This window comes from Pavona decussata, unplaced genomic scaffold (genome assembly GCF_977016875.1).
Source record: "Pavona decussata unplaced genomic scaffold, jaPavDecu1.1 SCAFFOLD_258, whole genome shotgun sequence".
NCBI classification, from domain to species: Eukaryota; Metazoa; Cnidaria; class Anthozoa; order Scleractinia; family Agariciidae; genus Pavona; species Pavona decussata.
Genome location: NW_028145661.1, coordinates 414,541 through 437,127, shown reverse-complemented (window position 1 = coordinate 437,127; position 22,587 = coordinate 414,541). Strand labels below are relative to the sequence as shown.

The 22,587-nt window shown below is 37.6% G+C and overlaps 1 protein-coding gene across 1 annotated transcript; it reads left to right on the top strand.

Moving 5' to 3' along the window:
- The first annotated feature begins 2,724 nt into the window (after positions 1 to 2,724).
- On the top strand, positions 2,725 to 16,472 carry LOC146456323 (allene oxide synthase-lipoxygenase protein-like). Its single transcript, XM_085093200.1, has 14 exons — positions 2,725 to 2,856; positions 5,908 to 6,026; positions 6,166 to 6,245; positions 7,321 to 7,748; positions 8,721 to 8,909; positions 9,692 to 10,170; positions 10,626 to 10,889; positions 11,502 to 11,782; positions 12,313 to 12,513; positions 12,797 to 13,060; positions 14,009 to 14,210; positions 14,616 to 14,827; positions 15,394 to 15,741; positions 16,056 to 16,472. The coding sequence occupies exons 2-14, from the start codon at positions 5,921 to 5,923 to the stop codon at positions 16,233 to 16,235; spliced, it is 3,234 nt and encodes a 1,077-aa protein (XP_084949326.1). The 5' UTR covers positions 2,725 to 2,856; positions 5,908 to 5,920; the 3' UTR covers positions 16,236 to 16,472.
- Positions 16,473 to 22,587: the final 6,115 nt, after the last annotated feature.

The window sequence follows — 22,587 nt, the reverse complement described above, 5'->3', positions numbered from 1 at the left end:
ATGGAGAAGGTTTAACTGAATACATCTTGTCTTAACGTCCCCAGTAACCTTATATGGAATTCAAAAGATCACATCCAAGTGCATTTGAATTCTGAGGCTGTTGTATTTATCGACATTTGCACATTGCCATGGGAGAGACACGAGCCCGTCCCGCTAACGAGATCAATGGGTTTATTACTACTAGACAAGTGTAACGATAATTCTAAATCTTCGTACAGCTGTGCACCTCTTTGATCTTTCAGCGCCGGTACCTACAGTATTAAGATATTCTCTAATAATTTGTTAGTGCCTTGTATACATGTATGTCTGCAGAGTAACATGCAGTTATTGAACGTGAGCTCTGATCCCTTTTAAAACCATTGTGTCGCGGTTAGACCCTCTCATTACACGATGAATCTAGCCACTGAAACTAAGAAAAACAGAAAAAAATGAAAATACATAACAATTACTGCATTTGACTGAGAAAGTATTATAGTATACCACGTTGAAAGCTCAGATGGTGCACAGTGGACAGTTCGTGTATGCATATATACTTTACTTGAGGTAAAATATGTCTGTTTGATCAGTTCTTGCTATGTCTGGTGGGAAGACGAATTGCATAGATAAACCGGATTTCAAAAACGTTATACATAGAATGCTTGAAGCAAAAGCAGCAACTCAATATAAATTTCTTGGCAGGTTATGTGCATGCCCGCGGGTGGTTGGCAAGTTCGTGTTCTGGCGATGACTCATTTTTCTGTGGTAAATTTTTTCTATAAATTTTTCAACATGAAGACGATAATAGCTGGGTATTAACCTAATTAAAATTAGGTTACCGTGCTCACTTAGGAGATAACAACTATTTAGTAATTGACCGAGCTTAGTATCGAGCAGAAAACCTGTTACGTTTCCAACGCGCGCGCTAGCTGATTAAGCAAGACATGCGCAGCAAGAACGCACAATTAGTCTCTCGAGAGTCTTAAGGCCATTTTGGATGGCACCTATTCATAGCACGACTATCGTATACGACTGCTGTAGCTCTCGTCATTGAACATTCCTACGCCTACGATTGTCGTAGGTTTTTAAAACATGTTTTAAAGTCCTACGATATTTATTTTCATCTCATTGTTTTGCGCGTAAATTGCGGTTTAATTTTACACGAAAGATATTTCTTGTTCCCAAGTTGTCAGCATGACTCACACGACAAAGTCGGGTTTTGCGTTTGAGGCGGTGAATAAAGACTAGTTTAAGGGCGAAACCTCCAGTAAACTAACCGTAAGCCTGTTTCTATATTTAATCCATTGGATTATTAACTTTGTGAAAGTGTGGGGACAAACAATTGCATGCTGATTTTCAGATTAAAAGTTAACTCATTCCTTACTGTCGAATTACTTATTTGGAGTGACTTTAAAAAAGATGGTTTTACTTAATCATGCTGATAAGCCTTATTGTTTACGTCACTTTGGTGACGTCGAATACAATTGAAATTATTCGGACCGTTCACATCACGGAGGAGGGGGTACTCTCTTATATGAGAGTCTCAATGGAGGGGGTAGCTTTGACGGTTGACGGTGAAAATTGCCCTCTTTTGACGGTTGACGGTTAAATTTTAGGGCTTTTGACGGCTAACCCATCCGGACCCTGTTATATCATCATTATTACCAGCTTTTATGTAAACACGCGAGAAAAAAAAACAACAGACCTTAATTACATAAACGCAAAACAATATATCTCAGTGATGTGACTGCCTACCCACGAATTATCGACAGCATTGGCATCATAGTTGGAGAAGGTCAATATTCGTGCAGCACGATTTTCTCAGGTATGTGCTGCCGATCGATATAGTTTTTAAGTCGTTCTGGTCTTAAAATGGGTATAGACAGGGCTACTGGTATAGATTTTAACAATTTTGGATCAGAGTTTGGAGTACCGAGTGGCGCAACCTCAAAACTTTTGAGAGGGGAGGGAATCACTTGTTCCTTTAGTTACTTTCGTAAATTTACCGCGAATGTGACCAGTTTTTTGGAACATTGTTTTTCTGAACATCATATAAGGAGGAAAACTAACTGTAGCTCAGGATTGGTGTTATTTAAACCCAGAGTTAGAGGATTTTAGCAAAGAAACTGACATAAACCTAAAAATGGAAGATTATTAACATAGCTACTATGTGCCCACTCACTCCATTGACATTGTCGCACTGGTTATTTTGAATGTTTTGCTCAGCTTTTGGGAATAACAAAACACTGTAGCGATCTCAAGTGGCACATGCCTTAAAATTTCCAAACCGGAAAAAAACAAAGCGGGGGCGTTAATACGGTGGGTGACCATCACATTTCCAGCGGCAATCAGTGAAGATAATTCTGTCGTGTAAATGAATTGATAATTGTTGGCTTCATTAATTACCGGAGAGCGTGCGCTAAAACATGACTTTCGACAACGACTGAAACGAATAATTTATACTTTGATAATCGATACTGTAGATGCTGGGAAAATAAACAGCAGAAGCTAAAGCAGTAAGAACGGAAAATAGTTGCTAGCGAAACAGAAGCGCCTGCTACTTAAACTCCTGAAAAGAAAAAGTTTGTTTACGGTATAATGCTAATTAGAGCGGCTTTAGTGACTTCTATCATTTGAATAGATTTGGTTTGGATATTGCATATTGTTTTTGATAAAAGGCTCAGAGCGCCGGGAGCTGAATAACAGACTGATTTGTTTACGCATTGTTCTACTGTTACTAAGCAATCAAACTGATGTGATTAACACATGACGTCAAAAACTATACCAGTGTAATGCAGACGCGGAAAACGACTTGGGTTAAATTACGACAACTTTGTTAAACACGAAAAGTAAAGCTGGACTGTACGACGACTGCACTGCGTGAGTATTGATTTGTCCATTTACAGAAAGATTCTTGTGAAATAAGTTATACTTGTATTATTACAAAAGACTGTTCATGGGTGAAATATTCATTTAAACAATGCACAATTCTGCCCGTGACTAGGATATGTTTTAGGTTATAATCGGCGCCTCAAAAACATTTGAGAACTTGCAAAGATTTTAGCTCGCTTTAGTTCCATGTTCGCTTATGTATTAGCATATTGCTACAGTCAAATAACAAGCTGCATGCTTTCAAATGGTGAGCAGAGTCGTTATATAGTCGGCCCAATATCAGCCCGCATGGATTGAAGCGATGCTGAGATTTGTGTGACAATTTTGTTGCTATAAAGATCTAGGACCTTTGGGCTGAAGGAATACGATTAATGCACTTTAATTTACCAGTGTGCAATTTCTCTTCTGTTGTCTCACTCTTAAAAACACGTTTGAGTAATCTCACATATCCAGATGTTCATTATCGAAAGAGTTAAATACCATCACACGAAAAGCTTTCATCTGAACAATAACATGAATACACTAAGGGCAAATGAAGCCTTGCTCAGTAACGGCGGTACTAAATGCAAATGTGTTCATCTCGTTATGACCCAGTATTGGTATGGATATGAGATGCTTTATAGTTTAAGAAGCTATTTTAACCAAATCATTCAGATAAGGTCTGGTGATGTCACTAGCAATATTCCTAAGAATATGTAAACAGTGATATGCACTTACGCATATAAACAAGAGCAAATGGTCACGTCACGAGCTGTGTATGCCCACCTTTTGTTTGTAGTTTACGTAGCAAAATAGTAACAACAAAGCCACTGGTGAAAACAGAATTCTTAAGTCACGTAGGGTGATAAAAAAAAACTTCGCACTTTCTGGAAAATGCAAAATTCAAGTAAACGAAAAATATGAGTTCATTTATGGAATGAATTAACTGGAGGCAACGTTGATCCGTCAGTGATTAGTCGCTCAGAACAAGAAGGAGACAAGAAAGCAAGCGATTCATCGTTTTCGCTGTAAAACATTTTTAAATATAGAGCGGTTTTCAATTGGGCTTTGCAAGTAATTTCGCTTTCGTTTTGATTTTACGTACTGCGCTCTATGATTGGTTGGTAAATTTAGCACCATTTAGTCAACCAATGGGAAGCCAAACCAAAACCAATCGTGCCTCGCTCGCACGCGTTTTCCCGCGCTAAGTGCCGGTTACATGTATTTGCTTCGAATTTTGATTGGCTCATTGCGCTGTTTACGTCCGTTGTGATTGGTCAGCTCTAAAAGTAGAAAAGCTGAGTTATTTGTCTTGTCATGAACAAAGAAAATACTGAGTCCTAGACGAGAATCGAACCCATGACAAATGCTGCAGCTCTAGGTACAAATGCGATACAGTGGAAGCCCGCTATTACGGACAGTTTCGTTTTTCCCGACGAAAAGCTCAAATGTTTCTCTAAAATTAAATCTGCGCACTGTCTATTTTCATTATCACAATTATGTGCTAATTGTAGACATTGTATACTGTTCAAATAATGACAGATTTGTAAGGGTAAGTACGATTTTATTCCAAAAAAAATATGTAATAGCAAAATAGCCTGACGTGTTTGATCAGTCTGACTTTCTTCCGATGTTTTACCCTTGTAACAAAGTGTAGTCCTATAATAAAGTTTTCTGCCTACTATGCAAGTTTCACTTCCTTGGCCTTTTGCTGCAAGTCATTGCTTGTAATCTTCTTCCTCTGTGACGTCCTATGCTTGTTATAGGACTTCGACTCCGTTGTCGTGTTTCAAGAACAATTAAGTAGTTTTAGTCGCAGACTATGATAAATAAGCGTAATTTTTTTTAGTCTGAACTTCTTACAGTTACAGTTAAGAAATTTAACAACGTCTTGTTGCCGTTGTCTGCTTTAGTCTTTGTATCGATAAAACATGTTTTTCTGAGAGCCCGCTTAATACGGACACCCGGATAATAAGGACACTTTGGCATGTACCCTTGGTGTCCCTCTAACCGGGTTGCACTGATCAGCTGGCGAAAGCTCCATCTATATATAATGATAACGATAAATATGTTAGTCTTTCGTTGGATCAACAGAGGTCAACATTCATCATTAAACCTTACAAAAAGCAGTAATTAAGGTGTGCCATAGCACACGATGCACGGCCAGTTTAACAGGCTGTACACTTACGAACATTTTACTACGAGAAGACAGCACATTTAAAAGAAAAGGTCGTCTTGTGACTGTCATCTAAACAAATTGCAGCCAAACTACACAAATCACATAATTGCCTAATTTTTAGCAAAGCAGAAATTTTATCATTTCGTACTTAGTTAAACTCTGTCAGATTTAATTTGAAATTTCATTCAGTTAAGCACAACTTTCTTGTCTAAACACATTGATTTTTTATTACAAAAAGTGGTAATATCACAAATTGCACAGCTTACAGACTACTCATTCGACTCATTTCTCCTTGGTAGAATATATTTGTCTGTTTCCAAATGTCTCTTATGCACATTGATTGACTTCCATCCTATCCTTAAGAAAACACCGGGCCTTGGAATCTCATCTTTAATTTTAATTTCTCTGATGCTTCACTTTACTTTACTTCTGACTAATGTGCATCTAGACTTGTGAGTTCCAACAAACACCTGAGGAACACTAGCAAAATTCTATGAGTCACACTACGAATGACCGGCATATCTATATAGCATGTTGTCCAAATAGAGCTGCTAATACTGCATAAAAACGAATGTTTGGTTTATCAACAGAGTATATTGGCCACTGTAAAGAGATTCGAGCCCTGACGTTTCGAGCGTTAGCCCTTCGTCAGCTTGGAGATTCACTCTGACGAAAGCACTCGAATCTCTTTACGGTGGCCAGTTTACCTTCATTTATTAACTCTGTTGATAAACCAAACACTCGTTTCTACTCCCCACCAACGCAGCACTACAATTTCTTCAGAAACTAACCCCCCTTATCCATTTAATGCTACATATAGTTGATGTATTCATTACTTTAAAAGAAAACTTTACCAATTCGGATTTTAAAATCGTTTCCAGGTTGTACAGAAGCATGGGGATCGTTACTTCAAAGAAGAAGAACAAACAAATCCGGAATGGAACAAAGGCAGCGAGCCTTAGGGCGGTTGAGATCAAAGAAGAGTCTGACGAGACTGGCTGTAAGTACTGGTCTTTTTGTTTGTTTGTTTTGTTTTGTTTTGTTTTGTTTTGTTTTGTTTTGTTTTGTTTTGTTTTGTTTTCAGGGAAATAGCATTTTTATTTTTGTTTCTATGAATTATTCTGTTAATTCTCTACTAGGGAAAAACATGGGATTCACTTTTTTCACGGAAATAAAGGGAGAGGAATTTTTTGATGAAAAAATGGAAGAAGCTGATGAGGTGAGGAAGCTAAGCAAATAATTTAATTGAGACTGAAAGTGGAGATTTTTTCACAAACTGAACAAATTACCACTTTGGAAACCACTCGCCATCAATTTTCGACCAAACGACAACCACACATAAGAAATTCTTTTCCACAATCTCAGAAGCTACATACATACATACATACATACATACATACATACATACATACATACATACATACATACATACATACATACATACATACATACATACATACATACATACATACATACATACATACATACATACATACATACATACACACATAATCTATTTATCCACGGTCAAATTCAATCAGGTTACAAAATATACAATCCAATGCAAAAACATCGTAAAAATCTAATTGCTATTATCACATATCATGTCAATCCCTAACTAATAAAACACCTGTCAGTTTTCCAAGAATGCCGTGCCTTTGTTATTAGCTAACTAGAACCACTTTGTACAGAATAAAATCACAAAAGCAATGGCCAGTTTAACACAACAGTGGATTACTGGTCAATAGCTTTTATATGAATGATCACATTTTTGTTTCCGATGCGGAATCAAAAGGTAACACCACCTTGTACAACACAACAGACATCGCAGCAATGAATTGGGTAGCAGCTCTTGTGAGAATGATCACACTTCAGGATTTCATACACAGAATCAAAAGGTCTTTTTAAAAAACTCACGCCAGGCATTACCCAAGGCCTTACCCAAAGTCTTCTAATGTTGTATTTTAATTCGTTGGAAGTTCTGAGGATGTGTAGCATACGCATTATCCTTTATTTAGATATCCTCTTATAATATTTATATTGTATTTTGTTTCTTTTATATATCTCATTATAATTGCTTTCTGAAAAACCATTAGTGCATGGAATCAATAAAGTTGTATTGTATTGTATTGTATTGTATTGTATTGTATTGTATTGTATTGTATTGTATTGTATTGTATTGTATTGTATTGTATTGTATAAGGCCTGTCCAACAAGGGGTCATTGATTATGCACATAATTAAAATAATAATACATTAAGTATAATTCAGTTAACCTATGCCCTTTCTCCCTAGCCTCCACCAGATGCCGGACCATTCAGCGCGTCACAAATGGCACTCCTTGTTAAGAGATATCAGGTCGCCTACACTCTTAAGACCCTCGCAACGCATCAAAACGCCGACCTCAGAGGTGTGGGGGCCATTGGTACAATAACAGTTCTTAACAACCCTCTTCTCCCCGTTCATGAATTTTTTACAGCTGGGCGCGTTTTTCCTGTGCGCCTACGTCACAGTAATTTGCACGCGTCTGATGATGCAGCGTTGGACGTAAGATCAGTTTCTTTGAAGTTTGCCGACAGCGATTTTGAGTCACCTTTTGATCTTATGATGCAGACGAGTGAAAAGGCGGCTTTCTGGAACATTTTCAGTTTTGATAAAATGCTGACGGCGTTAAAGGAAGGTGGTAAAGCACTGGAAGAATACTGTCTTGAAAACCCATGGCAGTAAGTGTACATTAACATAATGTTGTGGGAAACGGGTAAACGAAGAAAATTAGTAGGGCTAGGTCTACCATCATGTGAGGCCAGTCTTCAGGATGTCATTTCGAAAACACTCGATAATACCAATCTTTAATATTTATTAGACGATGTGACGTGAAAAATGAATGAATGAACTTTAAAACATGTCTGATAGTGTCTAGCAGAGGGAGAACCCTTTGCTAATAGGGGACACCTAACTAACAATGGGCCTTATCACGGTTTTTGACGCCATTTTGACGAGTAGGCAAACACGTCTGACATAACAGTGTTTGTATGAAAATCCGATGTCAAATAATTTTTATAAAACATTGCTTCTGAAAAATTCATGAATTGGAAACGTTTGGTACTAGGAAAACGATTTTAAGAAAAAAATTGTAGGGATGTAGCTGTGCCAGAAAGCGTCCAGTCGTGTTTTGAAATTTCCATACATTTGTATGTATTTTTTTCCCGCGAACTATTTTTAGTAGCAGTTCACGGCTGGTTCGCTATACAGAAAAATGTACGGAAATTTCAAAACACGACTGGACGCTTTCTGGCACAGCTACATCCCTCCAATTTGTTTCTTAAAATCCTTTTCCTAGAGCCAAAAGTTTCCAATTCATGAATTTTTCAGAAGCGATGTTTTATAAAAATTATTTGACATCGGATTTCTATACAAACACTGTTATTTCAAGCATGCTTGCCTACTCGTCAAAATGGCGTCGAAAACCGTGATAAGGCCTATTAAATGACTACAACTAAGGATCTGTCAAAAGCTTCACTCTCGGATGCTAGATGCAACATGACATCAGCCGTACAACTAGGAAATCTCAAATGCTCAATATACCCCCTTTTAGGATGACTTATGCTTACGGAACTTTTTACTACGAATAGTTACCTCAGAGAACCCTTTACTTCAAATCTTGGTAACAATATTTTTTGCATTTGATACTTCAGTTTCCACCTGGCCATAGCTGCTTTCCGCCGCGCACCAGACTCGTTTACTGACCAGCGGTATTACACATGGATGGTGTTAGAATATAAAGCTAAGGACGGTGTTCCTCGTTACGCTAAATTTCGCCTCGTTCCTGCGGATGGCAGAGCAGAGACTGGATTGATGACGGAACAAGAACAACGAAAACCATGGTAAGACTCCTTGAATTCCCACCACCATTAACCAAAAATATGAAGCCATAACCTAATAAGAAACTCATCAGCTGCTCTTATTATTATGAAGCAGCGTAAAACGTACGAACGGTTTATAAAATAGCTATAAGGGGCGCACAGCTTAACCCATATTGCCAAAAGGAACGTAATCCTTTTTCAATAAAATTAAATCCATCAAAACTACTAAAACTATTATTATTATTATTATTATTATTATTATTATTATTATTATTATTATTATTATTATTATTATTATTATTATTATTATTATTATGGCAGTAAAAACTTCTGGATGCCCAGATTACCTAAACAATGATTGGGCGGCCAGCTGAGCCAATCAATGTATCGACCAAATAACAAATTACAAATTTACAATTAACCTCCGAACTTCTAATCATAAACATCCTAGTAATTAAATGCTAAAACTATTTATCATCCATAAAATCCTAAATCTAAATACTAAAAGCTCTGTTCATCGCGATAACAACACTTAAAAAATAAATAACAGTAAAAGTATAATAGAACGCCTAATGTCCATTATTATTATTATTATTATTATTATTATCATCATCATCATCATCATCATCATCATCATCATCATCATTATTATTATTATTATTATTATTATTATTATTATTATCGTCATCATCATCGTTGTTGTTGTTGTTGGTTATATTATTGTTATTGTTATTGCCCTCATACCTCCCCAGTTATCAAATAATTATCTTGACTATATTGCCAATACTGCTGTTATCTTGCAGGGAAAAATCACGATCGAAAGATGAAACAAGACCAGAAAACTACTTGACCACAGAGTTTGAAGAGCGTATTTCCCAAGAAGGTGTACGATACAAACTTCAAATACAGCTACATGAAATCAACCCTGACGACTCCCACCTCATTCTCCACGCGTCAAGAGTCTGGGATAAAGCTACTCATCCTTGGTTAGACCTTGCAAACGTCAAACTGACGTCACTGTTGCCATGTGACGTAGTTAGTGATACACGTTGTTCGATGGGTAATATTCCTTCGTCCATTGTAATACCACCTGCCAAGACAATCTACGACTACACCTCTCTTGGACATCTGAGATCGAAAATTTACCCTGGCTCAAACACACTGGCCTGCAGAAAACCTTCTTCTAATGAAGGCGAGAATCTCTCTATCTACTGCATCTCAGTTACCACTGGCGACCGAAAAGGAGCAGGAACAGATGCCAACGTGTCCCTTACAATAACTGGTAAGATACGTGGAGTGCCAATTGAATGTGTCTCTTGTAAAGCCAACAACATAAGTAATCACTGTGGCTAATCATTGTAATTATCAGTATCACTATCATTGTCGTTGTCACTGTCATTGTCATAGCTATTATCATTCTTACTGTGTCAAGAGGGAAAGATTTTCCAGCCTTAACATTGTTCCGTAGCTACCCTGCGGTCAGTCCCCCTCTATTTCCTTCTTTCGTTGCAAATTACAGAAGGGATCCCTGAACTAGTTAAACTTTGTTTGCGAACTTTTAGGAGAAACTCAACAAAAATATCTCTTTCTTAACACCCGGAAGGCGAAAATGAGCGACAATTTCAAGCCAACTAGGTTCGAATTTATCTTGATTTTCCAGTATCTTCTACAATCCAGTAAAGGTTTTGGAAATGCCATTTTTGTGAAAAACATCTTTCTTCTGAAATATTTTTTTAGGAAACAAAGGGAGGACAAAACCCCTTCTGATGGACAAATGGTTTCACAACGATTTTGAAGCAGGAACTGAAGATACCTACGTGTTGGATGCTGAGGATGTGGGCGAGCTTTTAATGATTAAACTAGACAATGACCAAGGAGGATTATTCAGTGACTGGTTTGTCGAAAAAGTGTTGATTACGTGCAGTCATGATCCACAGAGGCTGTACGAATTCCCTTGCTTTCGGTGGGTGCAAAGTGAATCGGTATTTTTTGAGGGAAAAGGTATGTAGCGCTACCACAAAGATTAAATTTAATTTCTAAATCCTTGCTTGAAAATAATGGGCGACGATTCCCCTTTGTCATGTTCTGACGTATTCTTATTGTTCTTCCAAGTTTCTTTCATGGGTAAGGTTGGTGGATCAGACTATAAATCGACCGTGCGCGGTTTATAAGAGAAACCTTTTGGAACCACTTGCCATCATTTGTTTGACAACTTTTCTACCCATTCTTATTCTTGATTTATTTTTATCAAATTTATTCTGAATGGTATGCCACCTATCTATGGCGTACCTTAAGAAATAGACATCTGTGACTAATGAGCTAGGTGTTTATAGAACAAAACTCATGCACGAGGAAGAAATACTCAAGTGTCTTGCCGGACTCTTATTTATGTGAATATAATTATTTGCTGACTACCTTTTATTTATGTTGACACAAAAGGAACAATAAACTACGTTTTCTACTGAAACTGATTTCTTGGTATATCTCTTATTTGAGCATACGTTTGCGTTAGTGTATACAAGTTGTCATGTTTTGTATTGTTCACGGAAAGAACTTTTTAAAAAAATTTCATCTCCTGCCCATAAAATAAAGGTTTTTTTGGTTTTCCTAAAGCGTTACTTGTCACAGACGATCAACATGAAGCAGTAAGAAATCAAAGACAGTTGGAACTTCAACAAAGACAAGAAGTTTTCCAGTGGGGAGATGACCCTATTTATATCAATCTACCAGGATACTTCAAAGGAGAATCTACAACTCTTCCTAAAGACGTACAGTTCACTCAAGAAGGAGCTGAGGACCTCCATAATGCACGAAATAAAGCCCTGGCCAACCTTGGACTAATAAAATTACTAGATGTCTTTGATCCTTGGGACGACTTTGATGATTACCGCAAGGTAGATCTTCATTGTATCGTTGTACATTTCGTCGCCGTACATGTTGTTTGTGTGGTCTGATAGTTTTATTCTCCGCATTTCTTTTGTGTTTGATGCTGCAAAATAGTCAAGTGATTCCAAAACTGAATTATCGGGCGTTGGCCTAGAAATACGTAATCACTGTCATCATTATCGTTGTCTTTATCACTGGTATTGATTATTATTGTTATTATTACCATAATTGTTGCTTTTTTTGTTGTCGTTGTTGTTGTTTTTTGTTGTTGTTGTTGTTGTTGTTGTTGTTGTTGTTGCGACAGTTTGATTTTTAAAAAGTTTCTATTATCCCTCGCTTTTAGCAACAGAAGTACTCACTAATTATTCATATCGTTGAGAAAGGTGATGACTATGGGTGTCGAGGGAATATCGAAGAAGCTTGTAATTAGAAGCGTATTTAATGTGATCGAGAATTACTTCGGAATAATTTACTAATTTAATGTAAACCAAGCATAAAAAAGGCGCTTATAGAATACTTTGGTTGTTGTCAATATTAGGCATTTAAGGTTTTTGTTGGCGATGTTCCTCCGGCTGCAGAGCACTGGCAAGATGACGCTTTCTATGGAGCCCATTTTTTGAACGGCTGTAACCCAGATACAATCAAGCGATGCACAGAGCTGCCTTCCAAGTTTCCCGTCACACAGGAGTTGGTCGGTAATCAACTGGACGAAGGAGATACACTTGAAATAGCACTTGAGGTTGGTTTATCCAGGGTTCTGGCCTATCTTGAAACATTATTGCAAGTTCCTTGTCATGTAGGAAATAAATCTAGATTATTGATAAATCATGTATCTGCTATTTAACTGACTAACTGAAGAACTCCTCTGCAATGACCAATCAACCGACCAGCCGACGGACGTACTCACCGACTCGCTGGCTGATCTAAATGCAAAAGGGGTACATATACAGGGAGAGGTAGAAACTTTTAGACTTTTAATTCACTGAAAATAACGCCAGCTATTCTATTCTTTTTTTTTAAAGGACGGTCGCATTTATATGGTTGATTTCGAGATTCTGGAGGACATTCCACATTATGGTCAAAACGATGATAGTTTAGAGAGGCGTTACACATGCCCAGCCTTGGGCCTGTTCTACGTAAGGGGAAATAAAGAAACAGTCCCTATAGCAATACAGTTCTACCAGAAACCAAGTGAAACCAATCCGATATGGACCCCAAATGATTCGAAACTGGACTGGACGTATGCAAAGATGTGGTTAAGGAACGCTGACACTCAATGGCATCAAGTGAGTTAACAAGTGATTCTCTAATTTTGGTTTGTTTTGTTCGTTTATTTACTCTTTTTATTGATAGCTCAAATTAATCGTTTGTTTCACGATTGTGTCCAGGTGGATCGCGACGTCTCGAATGCTTTAATGCTGGTCTTCATCAGACAATGGTGTGGACTGGCAGTGTATCAATAAAAATAGCGCCCTGGTTGATTGTGATAAGTGCATTTCAATCCTCAGTTTGGTTGTTAATGATTGGAAGATTTCGATCCGAGGTCATTGTTAGGACTACATCCTGGTCAAGGGTCCGTTGTGGCACTAATCGGCGGGCACTGCATCCAAGCCTCTGAAATTTCAATTCCATTATCCCTATTGGTTTAGTTAGGTTGAAGTCGTATGTGATAAAGTGACCTTATGTGAGTCGCGCAGCAATAACTGACGTTGCAAAGCCTATACTGGAGAAACAAACGTGAGACAAATGATTAATTTGAAATATCATAACTAACACCTTTCATGAAATTATTTTTTTTATTATTTTTTATTTATTTATTTATTTATTTGTTTATTTATTTACTTAATTTTTTGGCTTTTCGAAAGAGGTCGAGCTGCTTTCTCTTTTACTTTTTTCCATGTCAATGAAAGTCAGTCGTAATGGGGGAAAAGAAAAACCAAAAAACAAGTTCACAAGCGGTTGGTGGATTTATAATTGGTTAAGCAAAGGAAAAAAGCAAAGCCAGCCGAAGTATGAAAATGTTAATAATAATAATAATAATAATAATAATAATAATAATAATAATAATAATAGAATATTTAAACAGGATAACCCTTCAGTATAGAGTACTGTTATCAACGGGGTCCTGTTGAGTCAAAAAGAAAGTTACTAGTTACTAAGCAGTAGTATGATAATTACATTAACTGTGTCACTAAAATTTAATCGATAGTCTACCTTTGCTTTCATACTGTCAGATGATCACGCATCTTCTTCGTTGTCATCTGTTCATGGAGCCAATCGCTGTAGCCTATTGGCGACAACTACCCTCACTCCATCCCCTATGGAAATTACTCACACCTCATGTGCGGGGAGTACTGGCCATCAACACTGTTGGAAGAGAAAAACTGATTCCTGCTGGGGGCGTGGCGGACAACACACTTAGTTTGGGAGGTGGAGGTATGAAAAATTCCTCCTCTGTCTCTATCCTCCAATATTAAACTTCAACGAGCTGTTGTTCTTTGTGTGTATTGTCTTACACTTGGCACAGCCCGCGTGATATTGCCTTTGAGTTTGAAATTAGTTTGATATAATACATGCTTTTTGTGTTTCCTAGTTTGCGAAATTTAACATTTATTTAAATGGCACAGATTGGTACAATTGAAAGTTAAGTAGTTAGTTCTTCCTCGAGTCTGACTTTAAAACAAAATCCTCACACAGCTGGCGACTTTCAGAGTTTTCATGACATTAGTGAAGGCGATCAGTGCATGCTATATCGATAAATCCCACAGTATTAAAGTATTTAACGCTGATTCAAAAAGCAGTTATAAACTAAAAGAGAAGCTTCAATTATCATCCTCTTAGGTCACATTGACTTGATGAAGAAGTACTACAAGACTGTTAATCTGTCCTCGTATGATCTGCCTGAAGTCTTAAAAGAGAGAGGGGTAGACAACCCCGAAAAACTTCCAGGGTTCCATTATCGCGATGATGCCTTGAGATTGTGGAACGCCATCAAGGAATATATCAGCAAAATTTTGTCAATTTATTATCAGTCAGATGAGGACATTGAGAAGGTACGTTTTTTCTGCCTGTTTTGTGAGGCACAAGTTTAATAAATGGAAAGGGTTGGAGCCGGACTGTAGGTCCCATGTGAGATGCCGAACCACTTAACCCTCGACTCATGAATCAAAGGCCAAACCACAAACACCGGAGAATACGCCCCCTATTCTTTAAGAATGGTGATGTAGATTCTTTCGTGTCCTCTACTGGTTTAGTGTGAGAAGATGTAGGAGACAACACCAACGGTGCTCAATCAATCAATCATGGCGTAAAAGCAAATCCAGCATGATCTTACCAGTTATGCGAGTCGCGAAATGTATCGAATCTTCAGTTGAGAGACTCTTGCTGATGACATATTTCTTTGGTGCTCCCTGTACATTAACAACGTGAAACAACCAGATTATATGGAAGCGCTAACTTGAATTATGGCCAGACCGGTTTTACGAATTCATCTCATGAAAGTATGGCCAATGACTATGGCATGAGCAATGTTGTAAGGGTATTTAAGAACGCGAATTTTGTTCTGTAAATTATAATACACAGTAATCACTGTGTGCTAAACATTGATCTTTCTCAACAGGATACTGAGCTTCAAGCGTGGATTCTTGATATCCATGACAACGGCTATCCAGTGAGAGAAGGTGAAAGTGATCACGGCATTCCAGCATCTGTCAAAACCGCTGACCAACTCAATCACTTGCTTACTCTGATCATTTTTACGTTCTCATGTCAGCACGCAGCTGTTAACTTTTCACAGATGGATTCATTTGGCTTCCCCCCAAATTCTCCTGCCATCATGCGACAGCCGCCTCCTACCCAAAAAGGCACATTAACGGAGAAAGACATAATGAAGAGCCTGCCCACCAAACACCAGACAGGATTTACCATTGCAACAGTGTATGACCTGACTCGTATCTTCCCTGATGAGGTAAACTATACCCTTATTTATTTTTTAGCAATGCAAAATATAGTCATTTACAATATCATTCTAAAGCGATAGAAGATATGAGTGATAAAGCACATGGAACCCTCCAGGGTTTGGGGAAATGTCTGTTCTAAGATCAGTTATAGATTTACTTGTTCGATTTCCTTTCCTTGCAGTGGTGGACTTGTGCCTATCGTGAATGGCCACGATAATCCTCAATAATTACTTTAGTTTAATTTTAGTTGACGACACTCAGTTAAACACCGCTCTATGGGGTAAATCTAACCATTTCCTATTTTTCTCATTTTTTCTTTTAGCGTTTTCTTGGTGATTGCTCTCATAGTTCCTTCACTGACATCGCTGCCAGGGAAAGCATTTTACGCTTCCAAGGTAAACTCCACCGCATTTCACGGTCCATCAAGAAAAGGAATGAGACTTTGAAAATTCCTTACACGTATCTGCTCCCAGAGAAAGTACCAAATGGTATTTCCATTTAAACTGCTTTGTATGGACACTCACAAAGCTGTATATTTGTAAAATAGTCACATAAGAACACATCTGTATTGATATTGCACGTATTACCTAACCATACAGCATCATACGTACTGATGAGGAATAACGTTTTCGAGTGTATATGCGATTCTCTGTAACTATGATGTCCCAATTGTTCTCATCTTTTGTTCAACGAATGTTGGGAAAATTGTGAAACCGTTAATAAAAGGGACATTTAGGTGAAGAGCGCATTTTTTGATCATATGTGCATGTTAATTTGTTACAAATATTATTATCGTCATTGTCATTAAATTGACATTGGAATACTTTAAAATTCTATAGGTTAAGAGTCAGGCCAGGTCTGTAGTAAAAAATGATTTAAAGAAATACTTAACAAGATTGAGTTAAAGTATTGAAAGGTAAATAAAATTAGACGACAGTGCTGCTTGGATGACACTTAATAGGACTTAATAGGACGTTGTCAGTCTCGATTTAGTAAATGTCAACAGAAGTTGAGTTACACAGTTCTAGAGAAAAGCATTCCAGAGCTTTGGAGCAGCAATTGTTGTTTCGACGCTGGTTATATTTGCTTGGTGGCATGACAGAAATCAGATCGATTATTAATGATGTCACGAGGTGCATTTCCCTGAAGAGCTTTAAAACACAGTAAAACAAACTTCATCATTTTCCAACTTGGATATGACTTACGCGAACTTTGGAAAGTTGTGGTCTTGTTCCAGTCAGCACTACATCCGCGTTGTCTTCATTTGGCTTGAGTTATTGACCGCATTAAGTGTTTTGGGCGCTTTTTAAGAACGGTGCCTACTTTTGCTACCGCGCACATCTCGTAAGGGTCCGAGAAAGTCCAATTTCTATACGGTGTATAGTGCAAAGGAATTTTCCACGGTTTATGATTATGCGGGAAAAGAAGATCTTTGCAAGGGGTATTGGCATCCAAATAGAAATTAAACTTGAGGGTATGGAGCTACAGCCACCGTTACACACAAGGCAGGCGCGCTTCTCAAAACACAAGACTGTCCATTAATTTAGAAACAAATACCATACAAATACAGAGAATAATTGTTGTTAGATCTCCCTGCTAAGATCTAATTTTTGCCGCGTACTGATAAACTGTGCAAAACTACTCCTGTTTTAGTGTATGATTTAAAAAATATGGTATTACTGTGCCATCCCGCTAACACGACGGTCATCAGCCCGATGACAATACAAAACAGTAGCCTTTAGATTCGAAAATGGCTGAATAAGTTTGGGCCAAAAAGAATTAGTTGTAATATAACGCGGTGGTTTGATATAATAAGGTTGTTGTGGAACGGGTTCTGCTGTACAAAAATAACAAAGCTTAGGACCGTGAAAACAACTGAAAAAACAATCGTTCATCAGGAGGTCGTTGTCTCTTTTTACTAAACAATTTATATTTGCTAGCTGCATGTTGCTGATCTTAAAATAAAAAAAAATACGGATTCAATAGATTGCATTTTCTATGTGTTTATCGCGGAATAAACCCACGCGGGATGTGAGGAGGACATGAGGAAACCTTGTCGATTACGAGCCGAGTTCTTCCCAGGATTCGGTTTCATAATCTCCCCATTCGTATCAGAGTTCGTTCCTATGGTAGTAATGTTAGAACCTTTTTCACGTAAGAAGAAAAAGTAAAGCAAGCTGTCAGTTGAGCTTTTTCAGAGTCTGAGGTTAGTAACTGCAGATTGTATCATGGATCCAGACGGTACCAGTGCAAAATGTACACAGCTGTATACAAATTTTTGTTGGCAACAACAACAACAACAAGCTTTATTTGCAATGACTATAACAAATACAGTATTGCAAAAGCTATTCATAACTAATTATTGATTCGTGAACTAATTCTTAAGATAAAAAAATTAATAAAAAAAAATAAAAATAAATTACAATAACTGAAGTCTTTGCTCATTTTAAACTATTCATACAGTACAAGTAAACATTCCGGAGAGAAGTTTATCTCTCAATTTGAAGCACGAGGAAACAAATGAAATTAATTGAGTGTTTATAAAATAGTCAGTTGAGTTCATTATATGCGATAGTAAAGTTTCTTTTACTAATAGTCGTGTTAATGGAAGGCTAGGTTCTATTTTAGTAAAGAACATATCTCATGAAGAAGAGTAGCTTGGGCAATGAAAGTATATGGACATACCCGATATGGAGTAATGACGACTCAAATTATTTACCTCTTGCTAGGTCTAAAATATCAGTACTGCAAAGTGGTAATTACATACAGTACATGTAAGACAGGAGTTTCAATTATACACAGTGGAAGTTAAGCAGGAAACTTGTGACTATGTTGACGGCCCTTCGTCAAAATAAAAGACATGAATTTCTGACTTTTGGAATGAACGTAAAGAACGTATGACTGCGAACCAACTACTTCACCATCTGAGGAATATTATGTACACCTGTGATCCTTCGACGAAGGTTTTCCTGTGGTTTATTCCTGTTTTGATTTTGCAGAGATAGTTACACAGTCGCTGAAATCTGAATTATTCAGCAAACATCCTCCATAATTAACTCGGTGTGTTTTCATGCACACCGGCTAGCTAGCATTACAAGGAGAAATATGTTACAGAATTGCACGAATTTTGTTCAACAAGATATTAATAATGAAAGACGTAAAATGACACGAACGCGACGAAGAAAAGGACATCCCCGGTCGGGATTCATCAGCTAAATTTGTTCTCTGAGCACAATCAAAGCAGATTTAAGTATATCCTCTAAAGTTATTTGATCAAGAGAAATCTGGCAGCCTCTATAACTTCACGCGTCACTTCGTTTACTTCAACTTCTTCTTGAGTCTGATTCTTCGCCTCTCCTACCTCCGCCTTTGATTCTCCTTCGTTGTTCAGTTTTTTTCTTGTTTGTTTGTTTGTTTGTTTGTTTGTTTTTTGTTTGATTGTTTGTTTGTTGTTTTTCCTTTTTACAGAAAAATTGTAGGCACATCGTGAACATACGTTTTCCTGACCAGGCGACGGGACAAAATTTTCCCTGATGATTTCAATAACCACTTCTTCCCCCGCAATGCGTTGCAATAGAAAGAATCCACTTTCGCCAATGACGAGGGCCCCGTGTTGCCTTGATTCGCTAGGGCCAGTCTCCACGGGTCTACTACAACTACCAAACAACGTCAAATAATACGAACGGTCTGTTCTGACGTCACTTACATGAGACATTCCATGTGAATTGTTTAATTAGGATGAGTCAGCCAGCCATCTGAAGAATATAACAATGTAACAACATTATCTGAATTATCGCCAATTTTACTAGAAAAATATTATATACATATAATGGTTTAAAACCTAAGAATTGTGCCACGCCAGATACGGGAAAAACACTAGTTAAAAAGACACCCTTTAGAAGTGGCCAAAAAGTATGTGAAAACGTGTTCCCAATCTAATGCATGCAGTGGCACCTGACCCCGAAGAAAGGGTACAAAAAACATACCTATCTAAAACAAAACTTAAGCGAAAAAGTAGATAACAAGATGGACGAATGATCAACGTAGAATGACAAGAATCCCCCGCCAAACACCTAGTCCCGAAGTATTCCATGACAACACGCAACCCTCTACATCATGACGTCAGAATATTAATTTCTGTCTAATTCGTTCCCATGTCACTCGATCCTCAGAAATTACACATTACGTATCATTTACACGCTGATGCCAAAGAGGTGATGTGCAGTACTTTGTGGACGGAAATCGAAAGGCAAGTGTACTAAAACATGAACCAGTGTTTCGAGGCAATTAGTCGAAGATTTAGTACCCTGTATAACTCCTACACGTGTTTCGAGGCAATTAGGCGAAGACTTCGTGCCCTGTATCACTACGACATCGCAGGTTAGTTGAACAATATGTATGCACAGGTGATGTTTGTGTATAGTATTAACTCCACAGCAGGCCAGATAGAGTGATAGAGTTTGGAACATTTTTCAGCATTCTTTTCGGTTGACAATATCTCATTTCTCGATGAGTTAAACCGCGATACGGTTGAACCAGTGCTTACAGTTTTTCAGTTAAAAAATAAGAAGTCTAGTTAGCTAAAAACACGCCAAAAAGGCGGTGGTAATCAGTAAAGGGAATGAGACATAATGTAACATCACGCAACATCTAAAAAGTTTTTTGAGTGATGCCTAGAGTCTATAGCGCCATGATAAAATGCTTTATGTTTTCGTTTGCCGTTCAAGATGTCAACAGTAGAGCTAAGTTCTATTCTGTGCAACAACTTTCAACAACAAATAGAAGAAGGATCCTCGCAGTTACTACGCAACTTAAGCAGTTGCGAAAAGAAAACCTGAAAAAATTTAGGCTTGAACGGGATTCGAACCCATGACCTCTGCGAGGCTGGTGCAGTGCTCTACTAACCGTGCTATCAAGCCATCTGGGAGCTGGTCATATTGTGAGTTCGTAATATACCCGTGAAGGATCAATAACTAAATGTAAATATATGAAACACATATTTGCGGATGAAAGATCAAATAGCTCCAAGTTGGCTTGATAGCTCATGGGATCGCAGGGGACATGGGTTCGAATCCCGTTCACGCCTGAATTTTATTTTATTTTATTTTATTTTATTTTGTTTTATTTTATTTTTTAAGGCTTTCTTTTTGCAACTGCTTAAATTGCGTAGTAACTGCCAGGATCTTTCTTCTATTTGATCTTTCATCCGCAGTTCAAAATATATGTTTCATATATTTACATTTATTAATTCATCCTTCACGGGTTTATTACGAACTGACATTATGACCAGATCCCAGCTGGCTTGATAGCTCAGTTTCAGTTGGTAGAGCACTGCACCGGCATCGCAGAGCCGGTTATGGGTTCAAATCCCCTTCAAGCATGAATTTTGTTCAGGCTTTCATTTCGCAACTGCTTAAGTTGCGTAGTAACTGCAAGGATCTTTCTTCTATGTGATCTTTCATCCGCAGTTCAAAATACATATTTCATATATTTACCTTTATATATTCATCCTTCACGGGTATGTTACGAACTCACAATATGACCAGCTCCCCGAGTTGGCTTGAAAGCTCTAGAGCACTGCACCGGCATCGCAGAGGTCATGGGTTCAAATCCCCTTCAAGCATGAATTTTGTTCAGGCTTTCATTTTGCAACTGCTTAAGTTGCGTAGTAACTGCGAGGATCTTTCTTCTATGTGATCTTTCATCCGCAGTTCAAATATATGTTTCATATATTTACATTTATTTATTCATCCTTCACGGGTATGTTACGAACTCACAATATGACCAGCTCCCAGTTGGTTTGATAGCTCAGTTGGTAGAGCAATGCACCGGCATCGAAGAGGTAATGGGTTCGAATTCCGTTCAAGCCAGAATCTTTTTCAGTCTTTCATTTCGCAACTGCTTAAGTTGCGTAGTAACTGCGAGGATCTTTCTTCTATTTGATCTTTTATCCGCAGTTCAAAATATATGCTTCATATATTAACATTTAACTTTCAACAACGTTAATCTCTTCGAATACACTGTTCAACCATGTATAATACACGTTAATCTTGTATAATACACTGTTCAACATCTTGAACAGTTGTACAGCCAATACATTGTTGCACAACAAATGTTGCCCCTATCGTCACTGGCGTAAAGGGGCAAAGATTATTACGATTGGGTGAGACTGAGGTGGATAGCCAAAGTAGACTTTTAAAAATGTCTACGTTGTTATTTTCATTCAAGATGGAACAGAAGTCCAAAGGAAATAGATAAAATAAGCTTTGACAAGAATTAAAAAAGAAATATATATATATTTGCAAATTATGCCCAGCGTGATAAATCTTTAAACTTGCCATCTCCGTTGGTTAGCCTCAGGTAATTTTGTCACATGCTTTTGTAACAATGCTTTACCATTGTAATAACTTAAACCACAAGAGTTAGATAATATAATTTTTGCAAAAAAAGTACTATTTTGTCGTGAGGTAACTGTTGTGAGTTGTATTAACGCCGTGAATTGCAATACCTGTCGTAAATTGTAATAAAAGTTGTCGTGAATTGTAATACATCCCTTATTGGCAACAACGACTGTCGTATTTCTAATAACGTAGCGCCTAGCTGTGGTGAATTTTAATAGCACGTTGTCGCAATTTCAAGAAATGACCCTGGCTGTCCTAAATTGTGACAGTACAATGTCCTGTTCTGTCATAAGTCTGAAAATAAAAGAATTATCTGTTTCTTTCTAACCAATAACATGAAATCTTCTGGTTATGTAGCCTGGCAACATCATGATGGCATTCAAGTGATCAGTTTTTACCAATTTTGTCGTTAGAAGCTGCAGTAAGGCACTTCACCGTAAATATTAAAAAAAA

Excerpts from the sequence above, each read along its gene's own strand:
- LOC146456323 (XM_085093200.1), top strand. The coding sequence starts at position 5,921 with ATGGGGATCGTTACTTCAAAGAAGAAGAACAAACAAATCCGGAATGGA. Across the intron at positions 11,783-12,312 it reads ACTTTGATGATTACCGCAAG|GCATTTAAGGTTTTTGTTGG; the intron begins GTAGATCTTCAT and ends TGTCAATATTAG. Across the intron at positions 15,742-16,055 it reads CTCGTATCTTCCCTGATGAG|CGTTTTCTTGGTGATTGCTC; the intron begins GTAAACTATACC and ends TTTTTCTTTTAG.